The sequence below is a fragment of the Mobula birostris genome, chromosome 1 (assembly GCF_030028105.1).
Source record: "Mobula birostris isolate sMobBir1 chromosome 1, sMobBir1.hap1, whole genome shotgun sequence".
NCBI lineage: Eukaryota > Metazoa > Chordata > Chondrichthyes > Myliobatiformes > Myliobatidae > Mobula > Mobula birostris.
This window is the reverse complement of record NC_092370.1, coordinates 220,456,582-220,475,170: the sequence shown is the minus strand read 5'-3', so window position 1 is coordinate 220,475,170 and position 18,589 is coordinate 220,456,582. Positions and strand designations below refer to the sequence as shown.

The window sequence follows — 18,589 nt, the reverse complement described above, 5'->3', positions numbered from 1 at the left end:
AAGGGTGGTGTGTTTATAGAATGAACTGCCAGAGGAGTTGGTTGAGGAGGACATGCAGTTGAAGTCAGAAGTTTACATACACCTTAGCCAAATACATTTAAACTCAGTTTTTCACAATTCCTGACAATTAATCCTAGAAAACATTCTCTGTTTTAAGTCAGTTAGGATCACTACTGTATTTTAAGAATGTGAAATGTCAGAATAATAGTAGAGAGAATGATTTATTTCAGCTTTTATTTCTTTCATCACTTTCCCAGTGGGTCAGAAGTTTACATACACTTTGTTAGTATTTGGTAGCATTGCCTTTAAATTGTTTAACTTGGGTTAAGCATTTTAGGTGGCCTTCCACAAGCTTCTCACAGTAAGTTGCTGGAATTTTGTTCCATTCCTCCAGACAGAACTGGTGTAACTGAGTCAGGTTTGTAGGCCTCCTTGCTCGCACATGCTTTTTCAGTTCTGTCCACAGATTTTCTATCGGATTGAGGTCAGGGCTGTGTGATGGCCACTCCAATACCTTGACTTTGTTGTCCTTAAGCAATTTTGCCACAATTTTGGAGGTATGCTTGGGGTCATTGTCCATTTGGAAGACCCATTTGCAACCGAGCTTTAATTTCCTGTCTGATTTCTTGAGATGTTGCTTCAATATATCCACATAATTTTCCTTCCTCATGATGCCATCTATTTTGTGAAGTGCACCAATCCCTTCTGCAGCAAAGCACCCCCACAACATGATGCTGCCACCCCCATGATTCACGGTTGGGATGGTGTTCTTCGGCTTGCAAGCCTCACCCTTTTTCCTCCAAACATAACGATGGTCATTATGGCCAAACAGTTCAATTTTTGTTTCATCAGACCAGAGGAAATTTCTCCAAAAAGTAAGATCTTTGTCCCCATGTGCACTTGCAAACTGTAGTCTGGCTTTTTTATGGCGGTTTTGGAGCAGTGGCTTCTTCCTTGCTGAGCAGCCTTTCAGGTTATGTCGATATAGGACTCGTTTTACTGTGGATATAGATACTTGTCTACCTGTTTCCTCCAGCATCTTCACAAGGTCCTTTGCTGTTGTTCTGGGATTGATTTGCACTTTTCGCGCCAAAGTACGTTCATCCCTAGGAGACAGAATGCGGTATGACGGCTGTGTGGTCCAATGCTGTTTATACTTGCGTACTATTGTTTGTACAGATGAACATGGTACCTTCAGGCATTTGGAAATTGCTTCCAAGGATGAACCAGACTTGATATAATTTTCTGACCTCAATCCGATAGAAAATTTGTGGGCAGAACTGAAAAAGCGTGTGCGAGCAAGGAGGCCTACAAACCTGACTCAGTTACACCAGATATTAAAATTGCTGGTAAACGCAGCAGGCCAGGCAGCATCTCTAGGAGGAGGTACAGTCGACGTTTCAGGCCGAGACCCTTTGTCAGGATCTCAGGAAGGGTCTCGGCCTGAAACGTCGACTGTACCTCCTCCTAGAGATGCTGCCTGGCCTGCTGCGTTTACCAGCAATTTTGATGTGTGTTGCTTGAATTTCCAGCATCTGTAGAATTCCTGTTGTTCAGTTACACCAGTTCTGTCTGGAAGAATGGAACAAAATTCCAGCAACTTACTGTGAGAAGCTTGTGGAAGGCTACACAAAATGTTTGACCCAAATTAAACAATTTAAAGGCAATGCTACCAAATACTAACAAAGTGTATGTAAACTTCTGACCCACTGGGAAAGTGATGAAAGAAATAAAAGCTGAAATAAATCATTCTCTCTACTATTATTCTGACATTTCACATTCTTAAAATAAAGTAGTGATCCTAACTGACGTAAAACAGGGAATGTTTTATAGGATTAACTGTCAGGAATTGTGAAAAACTGAGTTTAAATGTATTTGGCTAAGGTGTATGTAAACTTCTGACTTCAACTGTAATTACAGTATTTAAAGGACTTTTGGAGAGGTACAGGAAAGATTTAAAGGACTGTGGGCCCAAAGCAAAGAGACTGGCTGAGACAGGGATTTCGGTCAGTAAGGGGGAGGTGGGATAAGGAACCTGTTTCTGTGCTATGAACTTTTGTGAATCTAACATGCTGCTATCTGTCTGTATGTTAATACTGTGATTCTTTGAGACAACAGCGTTATTCACTGTGACTGTTTTTCAAGCAATTTCAAAACAGGACCACAGCAGAAGGACATATATCAGAGAAACCCAACACAAAGATATCAGTACAAGGGCCTGCAATAATATTTCACCTGAACTCTGGAGTGACATGTAATGATCGAAATCAAACCATCAATGCTGTGCAGGCAGGGAGATGTGCTATTGATGTACAAAAAATTACCTTGTCAAATTGCTGTCTGAATGTGCTCGATCCAAATAATCGAGACCATAACATAAGACCATAAGCTCCTAAGACCTATGAGCAGAATTAGGCCATTTGGCCCATTGGGTCTGCTCATGGCTGATTCAATTTTCCTCTTGGCCCCAAACTGCTGACTTCTTTCCACATCCCTTCATGCCCTGACTTAATCAAGAATCTATCAACCTTTGCCTTAAATATATATAAAGATTTGACCTTCAAAGCTGCCTGCGGCAACACATTTCACAGATTCGCCACTCTCTGGTTAAAGAAATTTCTTTGCATCTCCTTTTAAAGGACGCCTCTCTGTTCTGAGGCTTCGCGCTCTGGTCTTAGACTCCCCCACCATAGGAAACATCCTCTCCACATCCACTCTTTCACCATTTGATTGGCTTCAGTGAAGTCACCCCTCATTCTTCTGAATTCTGGCGAAAACAGGCCCAGAGTCATCAAACGCTCTTCATATGACAAGCCGTTCAATCCTGGAATCATTATCGTGAGCCTCCTTCGAACTCTTTCCAGTTTCAGCACATCCTTCCTAAGATAAGGGACCCAAAACTGCTCACAATATTCCAAGTGAGGCCTCACCAGTGCTTTACAACATCAACATCACATCTTTGTTTTTATATTCTATCCTCTTGAAATGAATTCTAACATGGCAATTGCCTTCCTCACCACAGACTCAACTTGCAAATTAAATGGTAGGAAATCCTGCACAAGGACACACTTTCCATCTCAGTTTCTTTCTATTTTCTCTCCATTTAGAAAATGTTCAACCCTTTCATTTCTTCTCCCAATTACATGACCTTATACTTCCCAATACTATATTCCATCTTCCATTTCTTTGCCCATTCTCCCAATCTGTCTAACTCCTTCTGTAGCCTCTCTACTTCCTCAAAACTACTTGGTCCTCCATCTATATTCATATCATCTGCAAACTTTGCAACAAAGTCGTCAATACCGTCATCCAAATCACTGACATATAACGCAAAAAGAATCAGTCCCAACACAGACCCTTGTGGAAAACCGCTAGTCACTGGCAGCCAGCCAGTAAAGGCTCCCTTTATTCCCGCTCTTTGCCTCCTGCCAGTCAGCCACTGCTTTATCCATGCTAGAATCCTTCCTGTAATACCATGGGTTCATAGCTTGTTAATTAGCCTCATGTGTGGCACCTTGTCAAAGGCCTTCTGAAATTTCAAGTACACAACATCAACTGATTCTCCTTTGTCTATCCTGCTTGTTATTTCTTCAAAGAACTCCAACAGATTTATCAGGCAAGATCTTCCCTTGAGAAACCATGCTGACTACGGCCTAGTTTATCATGTGCCTCTGAGTACCCTGAGACAATCAACTCCAACATCTTCCCAACCGCTGATGTCAGACTAACTGGCCTATAATTTCCTTTCTTCTTCCTCTCTCCTTTTTTTGAAGAGTGGAGTGACATTTGTAATTTTCCAGTCTTCTGGAACCATTCCAGAATCTAGTGATTCTTGAAAGATCATTACTAATGCCTCCACAATCTCTTCAGCCACCTTCTGAACCCTGGGGTGTACACCATCTGGTCCTGGTGGCTTATTTACCTTCAGATCTTTCAGTTTCCCAAGAACTTTCTCTCTAGTTATGGAATCTTCACACACTTCATGCCCCCTGACACCTGGAACTCCCACCATACTGCTAGTGTCTTCCACAGTGAAGACTGATGCAAAATACTTATTCAGTTCATCCGCTATTTCTTTGTCCCCCAGCATAGTTTCCAGTGATCTGATATCCACTCTCACCTCTTTTTTACACTTCTACACATATCTGAAGAAACTTTTGGTATCCTTTTTAATATTATTGGCTAGTTTACTTATGTATTCCATTTTTTGCCTTCTTAATGACTTATTTAGTTGCCTTATATTGGTTTTTAAAAACATCCTAATCCTCTAACTTCCCACTAATCTTTGCTATAGTTGTCACTGTACATACCTTGCAGCAAAGCATAGAGATTTAACATATATTTGTTAGTGTGTGCAAAGAAGTAATGTTGAGGAACTGTATTATATCTAGGTGGTTAGCAATGTGCTTGTAAAAAAATTCAATCTTAGAGTTTCTTTTGAAAGCTTTATGTTTTTGTACAATCCTCTCCCTTTGTGGTCAATGAGATACACAAGCGTCTTTATTTACTGTATGTCTGCTCTGGTTTATGCTCCACAGGCCAGTTCAATATGTAGTTTAAACTCTTGCTTCCAATCCATTCTGTAGATTGGTTTCTTGCCTGGAAATCCAATTATTTGGATGACTTTTTTTTGTTCCATCATTCACTATCTCAATGGAATCACAAATCTCATTTGGAACATTTAAAGCTTCCCCTTTGCAAGCAGCAACAGTTTTCAAATGTACTTAATTATTTTGTGCCTCATACTGTATATTACTGTCGGGAAACCTTACATTCTACGTGCAAGTCACAGCAACTTTCAAGATGAATATTTTTGATTTCATAGACTTAGAAATTTAATAGTTCTAGTTTTATTGTGTGAGATTGGTGAGTGCAGTTTAAAATGAAGAAAGGGTGAACTATTTTTCTGATCCATCTATCACGCATAGATATCGCTCTGAGCAATTGCTGACGTGTTTAGTTCCATCTCTGGTGGAAGACTTGGCCATTCAAAAAGTAATCCAGTTCTTCCAATTGCAATCCCCTTAACGCAGGGTTTCCCAACATTTTTATACCATTAACTGAGGGGTCCCTAGACCCCAGGTTGGGAACCTGTGCCTTAGAGTAAGTATTTTTTCCACATCATTGCCAGTGCACTCAGTGATGTCAACAATGCATGTGCATAGCCGTGACTTCCCTTTGACAGAAATTGGTGCAATTGTCATGACCAATAACCTGCAACGTTCGCCAGCTAGGAGCTATCTGTGTCACAATAAAGAACCATACAGAGGGAGATAATTTTTTTCTAACAAACACTGACCACACCAAAATTGCATTGTCTATTTCCTGATCTTTTCTCAACAGACAGCACTGTGCATGTCACTGCAAGAAACTGTATCCTGTGGTCAGGCTGTAGGAATTACTAGGCTGGAATTGACGTCACTGAAATGATCGCTGCAGTCATGGTGCAGGAGGGAGGATAGATTTGAAAGTAGGGATGTTCCCGAAAGACCCATGCATGGTTCCCCCAAGTTTACTGATGTTATGCTAGGGTTTAGGCAGTGTGCAGAACTCTATCATCTGTGTGAGGAATTGACCATGCAAGTGAACTCCAGGAACCTGTCCCTAAGAACATAGCTGCTCTAAAATATGTTCATTAGCCTCACCAAGAACACTACTGCTTCTGCCTTCTGCTCACTCCTCCGTTACTTTCAGTTTTAAAAAAGCAGCCCTCCAGATTGGTGCTCTTTCAGTACCCTCAGCATTCACTTTCTCTATCACCAGTGCACTGTGGCTCCAGTGTGTTCTGTACAACACTGCACTTCCGTCAGTAACTTGACAAGGCATCTTTATTAGGGGCTCGCATATCCAAGACCTCCATCACCAAGAAGGACAAGAACAGCAGGAGAAGTGAACATCCCTACAAGAGAACACGTTACATGCCCAAATCCATGTCATCATAACTTTGGAAATGTAATACAGTACCATTAACTCATGGTCACTAGGTCTGAGATCTTGGAACTCCTCACCAACAGCACAGTGGGAACACCTTCATTTGGACTTCAGTGGTTCAAGAAGTCAGCACACTATCAATTTCTCAAGCACAATTAGGGATGGATGCAGTGCAGTAATTGCAGAACAATTGCATTGATATCACACGCCAGCAAGGTTCTACTCATAATCATCTCTGAGAAACTAAAGAACGACATAGATAGAGAAATTGCACTTGAATAGGCTGGCTTCAGGAGTGGTCGAGGCACCAGGGACCAGCTCTTCAACATGCGCCTAATAATGGAGAAAATGGGAGAGGTCAATACCCCCTGTACATCTGCTTCATAGACTACTCAAAGGCGTTTGACTGTGTCCAATACGCCAAACTGTGGATGACAATGATTCAACTGGGCGTGGCACCACACCTAGTGGCTCTTCTACGCAATCCTCCAGCCTTCAGACCACATCTGGCAAGACTGAATCATTCTGCAATGGGAAAGGAGCCTGCCAAGGCTGCATCCTTTCTCCACACCTTTTTAACATCTACACTGAGGTAATCATGAGACTGGCAACTCCAGACAACACTGGTGTTAAAATAGGAGGAAGAACCATCAGTAACTTGAGATACGCAGATGACACAGCCCTGCTAGCCACAACAGAAGACCTACAAGCACTACTCAATAATATTGCAAAAGTTTCTGCTGAATTTGGATTGCTGATAAATGGCAAAAAGACCAAAGTTATGGTGATAAGCAGAACTGCAACTCAAGTTGATATCTACATCGGAAACGACAAGATCGAACAAGTTTCCTCCTTTATTTACCTTGGTGCAGAACTAAATGACACAAATGAATGCAGCAAGGAAATAAGGCGAAGGCTAGCAATGGCACGCACAAGAACTACCAAACTCTGGAACATCTGGAAAGATAGATCTGCGAGTACTGACACCAAGATACACCTCCTCAAGGGTCCCGTCTGGCCAGTAACCCTATATGGCTGTGAAACATGGACCCTCAAAGCAGCTGATGAAAAGAAGTTGACAGCACTTGAGATGTGGACGTACAGACGGATCCTCAGAGTGTCATACATTGAAAGGAGATCCAACAATTTCATCCTAGAAAAGATTGGCACGAAACCAATACTTCTGGAAACCGTTATCCAAAGGAAACTTTGCTATTTTGGACACATCTCAAGAACTGATGACACACTGGAACGCACTGTGCTTGAAGGCAGAGTAGAAGGAAGCAGCTCCCAAGGCAGACAGAGGACAACATCAAGAAGTGGACCAGCCTCACCGCCAGAGATGCAAGAGGTTTGACTGCCGACAGATTGCGGTGGAAGAAAGTGGTCACCGAGGCTCTGGCAGGGTATGGCACATGATGATGATGATGAGTACATGTCTTGCTGGCTGTACCCCATCTCACATGGGAATGAAAAAGCACTCACTCATCACCTCCTTTCAGTCGCCTCCTGTTGGTGACCCTTTATTGCATCTTAAAGATTAGCTTTATTTGTCACATGCATGTCCGAGGATGTGCTGGGGGCAGCCCACAAGTGTCGCCACGCTTCCAGCACCAACACAGCATGCCCACAACTCACTGACCCTAGGCACTCGTCTTTGGAATTTAGGAGGAAACTGGAGCACCAGGAGGAAACCCACCTGGTCACAGAGAAAACATGCAAACTCCTTCCAGTCAGTGGCAGGAATCGAACCCTGAGCGGTGATCGCTGGCGCTCTATGTGATTGCTCTAACCGCTACGCTAACGTGCCACCCAGTAGCAGCTTTCCCGTCTGCTTCCTCATTCCTTGCTCCTTCACCATTCACTTCTAGTATCACAATGCACTAATTATCCTACCAAGATCTGTGGATGCTCTAAATCTCTTAAAAGGCTGCTGTGGACATAAATCAATCTTCCTTGCTGAAAAAACAACAACTGTTAAGTCAGCATTTGATATGATAAGATTTCAGAATTAATTGAAAAAATTAAAGCTCTTGATGTAGGTGGTAACAAGGTGTATAGATAGAAGATTGGTTGACTAACAGGAAATAGAACAGTCAAGAATGGCTCTTTATCTGGAAGTGTAGATACAATGAATGGTATGCCACAGTGATCAGTATTGGGGTCTCAACCATTTGCAATTTATATAATTAAGTGCAGTATGGCTGCTAAATATGCTGATGATCTAACAATAGATAATATAGAAAGTTGTAAAGAGGATATGAAAAGGCTATAAATGGATATAGGTAGGCTAAGTGAGTGGGCAATAATGCAGCAAATGGAACACAATGTGGGAAAAGAGTTCATTTTGGGAGAAGAATTAAAAAAAACAGTCATATCTAAATGATGAGAGGCTCAGTATGTCCTTATCGCATGCCTTGCAACTTACTCTGTCTATATTTCTCACAGCGTCAGTAAAGCAGTCAATGTCATCACGGGCCCCTCCCACACTGGACATTCTCACTTCTCCCTCCTCCCAGTAGGCAGAAGATCATAAAACCCTGACAGCATGCACCACCATGCTCAGGGACAACTTCTACCCCGCTGTGTTAACAATACTGAATGGTATCGTCTATGATAAAGTGTACTCTAGACCTCCCAATCTGCCTCATTATAGACCTGTACCTTATCAACTAGTCTGCCTACCTTCCACTTTCTCTCTACTGTAACACTATATTCTGTGATGCCTGTATTTGCTGAAGTTCAGAAGAATGTGGGAGATGATTTGACTGAAGTATGTAAGACCCTGAGAGGTCTCGGCAGGCTTGGAATCATGAGAAAACTTCCTCCTTCAGGAAACTTTGGAACTGCAGGTCCCTGTTTAAAACTAAGTGGTTGCCTATTTTAGCAGGGATGAGGTGAAACGTTTTTCTTACACAAATCTTTGGGAACTGCTTCCTCAAAGGGAAGCAGAATCTTGGAATATTTTGAAGGCAGAGGTAGATAGTTACTCACACAGCAGCCTCGTAAATTGTGCTTTCCTACAAACTAAATGCATCTCAGATGCAATCACTGATACAAAGTAGGAAGCTTGCAACCGATCTGTAATCTCCCACAGCTGCATGTGAAAATGATCTTGTAACTTATTTTCATGATACTGATGGCATGTTAACTATTACCCAATGATATTTTGAAATGGTGATCTACATTTATATAGTACTTTGGATATAGCACCCTGGTTGAAGTTTCTGTACCTCTTCCAGGCAGCACTTCCTTATTCTTGTGTTGAATATTTGTGCATACTTTAAATATCTGATATATACTGTTGACTCTCAAACAGAGTATGAAACATCATGATGGGGAACTAATTTCAGAATCAGAATCAGAATCAGGTTTATTATCATCGGCACGTGGCGTGAAATTTGTTTTCTTGGTAGCAGCAGTTCAATGCAATACATAATATAGAAGAAAATAAATAAATAAATAAATCTATACAGTATATATATTGAATATATTTTAAAAACAGTGAGGTAGTGTCCAAGGGTTCGATGTCCATTTAGGAATCGGATGGCAGAGGTGAAGAAGCTGTTCCTGAATCGCTGACTGTGTGCCTTCAGGCTTCTGTACCTCCTACCTGATGGTAACAGTGAGAAAAGGGCATGTCCTGAGTGCTGGAGATCGCTGCCTTTCTGAGATACTTCTCCTTGAAGTGGCCTGGGTACTTTGTAGTCTAGTAACCAAGATAGAGCTGACTAAATTTACAACTCTCTGCAGCTTCTTTTGGTCCTGTGCAGCAACTCCCCCCCCCCCCCCCCCCACCATACATCACAGTGATGCAGCCTGTCAGAATGCTTTCTATGGTACAAATATAGAAGTTTTTGAGTGTATTTGTTGGCATAACAACTCTCTTCAGACTCCAAATAAAGTATAGCCGCTGTCTTGCCTTCTTTCTAACTGCATCAATATGTTGGGACCAGGTTAGATCCTCAGAAATCTTGACACCCAGGAACTTGAAACTGCTCACTCTCTTCACTTCTGATCCCTCTATGAGGATTGGTATGTGTTCCTTCGCCTTACCCTTCCAGGAGTCCACAATCAGCTCTTTCGTCTTACTGACTTTGAGTGCCAGGTTGTTGCTGTGGCACCACTCCACTAGTTGGCATATCTCACTCCTGTACGCCCTCTCGTCACCATCTAAGATTCTACCAACAATGGTTGTATCCAGATGGATAGGGTATCAGCTACCATATACAATATAGGACATCTGTTAACACCTAAAAATTGCATTCTAGATGATCAACCAATTAATGCTTTTACATTGAAATAAATTAAGTTTAAAATATCGGATGCACCTGAACGATATGTAAACCAGATTCGATATTGCACAGGATTTATAGTTAGGCAATGTTAAACGGAAGTGGCCCCTCCCAGAATCTGTAGTAGAGAATCACTTCAGGAGCTGAGTTACGTTATGGAAAAGTCTATTTTTGTGCTCTTCTAACATTTGTTATCGAATTAGGTGAATTATTTGATTCTGAGTGAGGCTCACTTTAGAATAAACTTTTGCTAAAATGGTAATAAACACATGTCAGCATTAAGTATTGGTAAATGGTTACTGGATGCTACGTGGTAGCTGCTCCTTTGACATGGTTTGGGAATGACACATCACTCATAAGCCCATTTCCCAAAGATGTAGCAATAAATGAATGGAAAGGAGAAATAAAACACCCTGGCAATACCAACAGAATACGTACGAGAGGGAACCTCAAATGGGCTGAAACTCGCTGAAACACGGCTATGTGGACACTTTATCAAATTAACTTGAAGTCTCATTGCTAGGTAGTACTGTGGTTTTCACACAGTTAGAACATCCGCATTTTGTTGTCACGACAACTCAGCAGCGGTCACTGAATGTCAGACTAAGAACCAATTTAAAATTTTAAGGAAGTAACTGCTTCTTTTTTTTTAAATTTCATTCTTTTTTTTTCCTTTTGCAATTACAGAAACAAGACCAACTAGCTGACAATTCCAATTTACATAAATTGAATTATGCCTGGATTGCTTTTCCTGAATCAACTGGAAGTACCTCAGCATCTCCATTTGTGTTTAAACACATGCAGTTAACTTGGCAGGGTTAGCTAACCTGGTGTTGTAATTAGCAACGCTGGTGCAAAGTGACAAGCTACATGTGGCAGACCTCTTTTGATTTGGACAGGAAACAACTGACATAAATCCAAAACCAAAGGATTATTAATGAATATTCCTTTAAATTTTGCTGGGATTGTAAACTTCACTATGAGTACTAGCACATACACAGAAGTGGAACAAGACTAGGAAGAATGAACTGGAGTTCGGTTCTGTTTCGACCAGCAGTTCATTTGAGCTCAGAGGTCTTGCTACGCTGGCATGCATAGAAATTTTACACATTGCCTATTTCTCTATGGCTCTTACTTGCTTGTGCTGTCAAACCTTTTAAATTAAATACAGTGCTGTGCAAAAATCATAGGCACACATATATAGATAGAGCAACACACACAAAACACTGGAGGAAATCAGCAGATCATGCAGCATCTATGGAAAAGAGTAAACAGTTGACATTTTGGGCTGAGACCCTGCTTCAGTCTGAAAGAAGGGTCTCAGCCTAAAACGTCAACTGCTTTATGCTTTTTCATAGATGCTGCCTGAACTGCTGAGTTCCTCCAGTGTTTTGTGTGTGTTGCCTTGGATTTCTAGCATCTGCAGACTTTCTCGTGTTTGTTATATACTGCTAGGGTGCCTATGACTTTTGCAGAGTACTGTATTTGTCAACGTGGAGCGGACAGAGAGTTTGTAAATCTGGCAGGAGCAAAGAACGTTGGGAATGGGAGGGTGGAGTGTCGCGGGAAGGGTGTGGGAAAGGTGGCAGAAAACGAGTCCCGGGGTGGGGGTGGTGCGGGTGCAGACACACCCAGACCTGAGACACCAGGCAAGGTCATTTGATTCCAAATGATTGGTTTATTGATCATTACAGAACGTCTCTCTGGTGCTGTCCACTCCTTCCCCTCTCCCTTCTCCCTTTCCAAACCATGATTCCCCTCTCCCTGCCCCCTTCCCATTCTCAATCCACAAGAATGACCCATATCAGAATCAGGTTTATTTTCACTCACATTTGTCATAAGATTTGCTTTTCTTTGCAGCAGCAGTACAATGGAATACATAAAATTACTGCAGTACTATGCAAAAGTCATGGGCACCTTAGCTATATATATGTGCCTAAGACTTTTGCACAGTATGTATAATTGGAAGATAGAAGCAGATTTGGAAAAATTAACAATATAAACTTTGATGGGTTCTTCCAAAAGTTTTGCAAACCCCACAGTTGTAAAATGTAAATAGGTAAGTAGTGACAAATGGATAGCATTGTGTGGCACAGTAGTGTAGTGGTTACACTTTACCGTACCAGCAGCCCAGGTTCAATTCCTGCTGCTGTAAGCAGTTTGTATGTTCTCCTCATGACTGCATGGATTTCCTCTGGACGCTCCCGTTCCCTCCCACATTCCAAAGACAAACTGGTTGGTAGGTGAATTGATCGTGCAAGTTGTCCTGTGATTAGGTGAGGGTTAAATTGGGGGATAGCTGGGTGGTGTGGCTCAAAGGACTGGAAGGACCTACTCCACACCCTATGTCAACAAACAAGTAAATAAATAATTCAATAATTGCCCACTGAAATCGATCGAAAGAAAACACGGGACAGCAGTCAATTATGTTTTGTCAAAAGTTAAAATTACTCTTTAAGCAATCCAATGCTGCCACCAAGCCATCAAAACAAAAGTATGTATGAATGTAATCACACTAAACATAAGATTTTATGGCTGAAATGCTACTTTGTTCAAGAAAGGTAGTAGGGATAATCCTGGGAATTATAGACCGGAGAGTCTTACATCTGTGTGGACAAACTTTTGAGAAGATTCTTAGAGACAGGATTTATGAACATTTGGATAGGAATAGTCTGATTAGGGATAGTCAATGTGGCTTTGTGAGGGGCAGGTCATGTCTCACAATCCTGATTGAACTCTTTGATGAAGTGACGAAACAATTTGATGAAGTTAAGGCAGTGGATGTGGTGCATGTGGATTTCAGTAATGTGTTCAACAAGTCCTCAATGGTAGGCGCATCCAGAATGTTAGGAGGCATGGGATTCAGGGAAACGTAGCCTCATGGATTCAGAATGGACTTGCCCACAGAAAGTAGAGGGTGGCAACAGATAGAGTATAGTCTGCCTGGAAGTCACAGGCCAGTGGCATTCCGTAGGGAGCTCTTTTGGAACATCTGCTCTTTGTGACGTGGATGAAGAAGAGAAAGGGTGGGTTTGTAAATTGGCAGGTGGTACGAAGGTTGGTGGTGTTGTGGATAGTGTAGAAGGTTGTCAGAGGTTACAGGGGGATATTGATAAGATAAAGAGGTGGGCTGAGAATCGGCAGATGGGATTCAATATGGAAAAGTGTGAAGTCATTCACTTTGGAAGGTCAAACATGAAGGTAGAGCATAAAGTTAACGGCAAGATTCTTGTCAGAGTGGAGCAACAGAGGGACCTTGTTGTGCAGATCCATAGATCCTCCAAAGCTGCCGCACAAGTTGATGGAGTGGTTATGAAAGTGCATGGTCTGTTAGCCTTTATTATTTGTGGAATTGAGTTCAAGAAGCATGAAGTAATTCCACAGCTCCATAAAAATCTGGTTAGACCACACTTGGGGTATTATGTTCAGTTCTGGTTGCCTCATTATAGGAAGGATGGGGAAGCTTTAGAGCAGGTGCAGAGGAAAGCTACCACGATGCTGCCTAGATTAGAAAGAATGCCTCTAGAGGGTAGGTTGAGTGAACTAGGGCTTTAACCTTTGGAGTGAAGGAGGATGAGAGATGACGTAGTAGAGGTGTACAAGATAAGATGCACAGCCAGAAACTTTTTCCCAGGGGACAAATGGCTAACTCAAGGGGGCACAATTTTAAGGTGACAGGAAAAAAGATAGCGGGGAAGTGAGAGGTAGGGTTTTTTACAGAGAGGGTGGTGAGCGCCTAGAACACACTGTCAGGGGTTGCTGGTAGAAGCAGGTACATTAGGGACATGTATGAGAGTCTTAGATAGACATATGGATGAAAGATAAATGGAGGACGATGTGGGAGGGTAAGATTAGATTGAACTTAGAATAGGTGAAAAGGTCGGCACAACATTGCGGGCCAGAGGCCCTGTACTGTGCTCAGCTGTACTGTTCTATGTTCACCTTTTCATTTCTGCTAAGGTGCCAGGCTTTACATTTAGTGGTTTGTACTCTGTTAAAAAACCTGAAACAGGAAACTGACACACATCACACCTGCCCGCTCCTGGAATAAAGGGGTAGTGCATCAATTTGTTTGGAGGATGTTAAAATGTTTTAAATGTGCCCTTACTTTAAAAGTATTTTTACTTCTAGCCATGGTTGTTTGGGTTTCCAATGAGGCAGTAAACATGGTTGTATGAGGTAAGTATGCCAGGAAAAGCAACATTTCCTGCCAGGCAAACAAATATACTGTGAATCACTTCCCTCATTCCCCGTCCCACACATCTGTGAGCTGTCGTCTGCTCCCCTTTGATCTCTGTAACCCACATGATCTCAGTGATTATTTCCACACGCTCCCCTCCAGATTCTGACAGCAATCTTTCCCTGCCCATACATCCTGTCAAGGTCTCCTAACCTTGACAAGCAACCAGCCCTTCAGCCGAGTAACCCAGGGACTTGGGTGGCCTGGTAACCTAACGGTTAGCGCATTGCTTTACAGCGTTCACCGACTGAGCGCAATTCCTGCTGCCACTTGTGAGGAGTTTGCATGCTCTCCTCCTGTTTCCTCCGGGTGCTCCGGTTTCCTCCCACAATCCAAAAGACATACGATTGGGGTTAGTGAGTTGTGGGCATACTATACTGGTGGGCATGTGGCCAAGTGGTTAAGGCATTGGACTAACAACCTGAAGGTCGTGAGTTCGAGCCCCAGCCGAGGCAACGTGTTGTGTCCTTGAGCAAGGCACTTAATCACACATTGCTCTGTGACGACACTGGTGCCAAGCTGTATGGGTCCTAATGCCCTTCCCTTGGACAACATTGGTGTCGTGGAGAGGGGAGACTTGCAGCATGGGCAACTGCTGGTCTTCCATACAACCTTGCCCAGGCCTGCGCCCTGGAGAGTGAAGACTTTCCAGGTGCGGATCCATGGTCTCGCAAGACTAACGGATGCCTTTATTTATACTGGTGCTGGAAGTGCAGGCTGCCCAGCACAATCCTCACTGACTTGATTTGATGCAAATTGTACCTTTCACTGCTGGGACCCAATGTGAGCAGAGCACCAGCTGGAACAGTAATCAGCCTCCGTGACATCCAACAATGTGTTTCTACCTGAATTGCAATATGAATTAATAATATTACCTGCCACTTTAAATCTGTCAGTCACTGTTGCGCGATGATTTTGGAACAGACCAGTAAAATCTGCACTGTTAAATATGACGGCAAGTCATGCAGAGCAGATTGAGTTTAAAACTCTTTGTACGTTATAGGCTTTGCATGACATGTGCACCACTGTGTTTCCGACAACTAGACTGTGTGTTGTTCCTGACCTGATAGCTGGGACCGGCAAACATTATTCATTAAGATGTAATTTGTTCATGAAATGCATATTTGAAATGTTTGGAAAAAATGAAAAGAAATAAAGGCTCAGAGGAGCAAGTGTGCCTGCAACCTGAGTATTGTTCGCAGTCACTTTCTTAGGCTGTGCTTACCCCAGGATGACCCTAAACCAATTAACCCCTTACTTTATTTTAAAAGCCATTGTGGACTCAGGGCTACAGCTTTATCTCAGCAGTGTTTAATGTATAGTATCTTCCTTTGCGGTCACAATGAGGCCACTCTCAGAATGGAAGAGCAGCACCTTGTAAGCTGGGAGGTGATAGGTTGGAAAGGTAAAGGGGTGAAGAAGAAGGAATCTGATAGGAGAGGAGAGTGGACCATAGCAGAAAGAGAAGGAGGGGCATCAGAGGAGGGTGATAGGCTCCAACCTAAACATTGTGTTTTTTCTAACTTCCAGTAATCTCTTCCCCCTTTCTTCTCTCTCTTACATCGTCTCTTCTCCTCACCTGCCTATCACCTGGCCCTCTGATTCCCTTCTTTCCCCTTCTCCCATGGTCTATTCTCCCCTCCTATCAGATTCCTCCTTCTTCAGCCCTTTACCTTTTCCACCTATCACCTCCCAGCTTATCACACTTCATCTCCCCTGCTCCACTCAGCTAACTTCCCCCTCACCTGGTCTCACCTATCATCTTCTGCCTAGGCTTCTTTCCCCTTACCCCACCTCCTTATTCTGGCTTCTTCCCCTTTCTTTCCTGGTCCTGAAGAAGGGTCTCGGCCTGAAATGAGGACTCTTCATTCCTCTCCATAGATACTGCCAAATTCCTCCTGTATTTTGTGCTTGTTGCTCTGGATCACCAAATCTGCAGAATCTCTGTGTTTAAATACAGAACTTGCTTCTCTCTATGTATTTATGTATAGTGTGTATATATATTTCTTATTCTATTTAGACGGCAGATTTATTTGGTGACATTCCTTCAAATAGTGTAACAATTTCTTAGGCTTGCAGTTTACGATAACAGCTTAGAGACTCAACATGCAAATGGTTAGGGTGTTTTCTTCGGAATAAGTACATGGTAACTATATCAAATTCAAACAATTTATGTACAGGTTTTTTCCACTACCCAGAATTGGAATGGATACAATCATACTTGATGCCGAGGGGCTGCCTGAGAAGAAAAAAATATACCCTCTTCTCTTTTGAAAACATTTGCTGTGTCTCAAGGTATTTATGAAGATACGTCATTCGTTACATAGTAAAGACAGAATATCTGACTTATCATAAGTAACGACAAAAATATCTGCGAATATGAACAAAATACTCCATATCTTTTAGGACACTCACTGTATTGAAATATTTTGACCATGTTAATATTGAAATAACACTTGATGATAATGGAATACTCCTCTGAAGCAGAGACCTGTGCATCTACTGTGCTAAAGCAGTTTCTGGTGAGCTGCAGGAGCAACCATATCTGTTTGTGCAGTTACGGAAAGATTATGTTACTTGTAAATATCAAAGGAAGCAGCATGAATAGATAGTAGATAGCAACTCACTTGAATTTTCCTCCTTTATTGAGTATTCAAGGATGTTAGGGGTTCCTTCTGCTCCAGGAAAATTCACCGAAAGAACCATGTTTGTTAGGGTGCAATCTTTTCTCACCATAAATGCCTGTAAGCAGGAATACATTGTGCTGAATAGTGTTAATTGAGCTGCAGGTGATAAAATATCTCAAAAACAAAACATTCATAGTTCCCAAGGAAACATGGGTTACATAACATAAGCCTTTTGTCTACTTGCCCAATTCATCTTGGATCCAGTATTTAGTCTATCAGTATGCTTCATAAAATCCCTAACCTTAAGGCATTATTCTGACTCAGTACACCCAAAGTCAGAGAGCACTACGTTGTCAGAGTTCCCAGATTTTGATTGAGGAGACCAAAACCATATTTACTCAGTAAAGTGGATGTAAAAGAGTTAATGTATTGGAGACAAGCATGAGAGTTATTCTGATCTCCAGTTGCCTCTACTGGTCTATGTGATTATTATTACAGCACATTTATTTGGGGCGGTTGGGTGGGGGGAGGTTACTCGCTGTAAGTTGGCTGCTGCAAGTGCTACAGTACTTCAAAGTAATTAACTGGTTATAAAGATTTGTGACGATCTGCTATGAAAGTAGTTTTATTAATTTAGATTTCTCTTTCAGCTGTCGATGGAGAGGAGGGCTGTGAAACATTGTGAAAGTTGGATCGTTACAGATGATATCTAGTTGAATGTAATAGCTTGCAGACCACAGACTTTCTATGTGAGCTCTGAGTGCAACAAAGAAAGACAGTATCAAACCCTAAGAAACAAAGAGCATTCTGTGGAAGTTGTTTGAAACTCTCAAATCCTCGGAATTTGAAAGACCTGATAATAAATGCCTTGATATGAAAACAGAAAACATAGGGCTGGTGCTTGAGTCCAGCCACCCTGACCTGGAGATAAGAGGGCAGCTGTTGTGAAGTCAGGTGTAGGTCCTAAAACTATGTATGAACAGCATTTAAAAAGAGTGCAATAGAAAGGAAGAGAAAAATACACCTGTTCATAGACACACACACACACACACACACACACACACACACACACGTTCATCCACACATTGGAAAGTGAACACACCCAAAGCCAATACTCACAATATGCATACATACACTCAGTGGGCACTTTATTATGTATACCTGTACAACAGCTTGTTAATGCAAATATCTAATCAGCCAATCACGTAGCAACAACTCAATGCATCAAAGCATGCGGACATAATCAAGAAGTTCAGTTGTCATTCAGACCAAGCATCAGAATAGGGAAGAAATATGATCTAAGTGACTTTAACCGTGGAATGACTATTGGTGCCAGATGGGGCGCCTTGAGTATCTCAGAAACTGATGACTTCCTGGGATTTTCATGCATAATAATCTCTAGAGTTTCCAGAGAATGGTTTGAAAAACAAACAAAAAAAAAATCCAGTGAGCGGCAGTTTTGTGGGCGAAAATACCTAGTTAATGAGAGATTAGCG

At 42.1% G+C, this 18,589-nt stretch overlaps 1 protein-coding gene across 1 annotated transcript in view; it reads right to left on the bottom strand.

Annotated features, from left to right (window-relative positions):
- Positions 1–18,589, bottom strand: part of rin3 (Ras and Rab interactor 3) — a 123,339-nt gene that overhangs the window by 70,504 nt on the left and 34,246 nt on the right. The window contains exon 3 of the mRNA XM_072271652.1: positions 17,094–17,208. Coding sequence (XP_072127753.1) covers positions 17,094–17,208 — 115 coding nt within the window. The remainder of the gene's footprint in view (positions 1–17,093; positions 17,209–18,589) is intronic.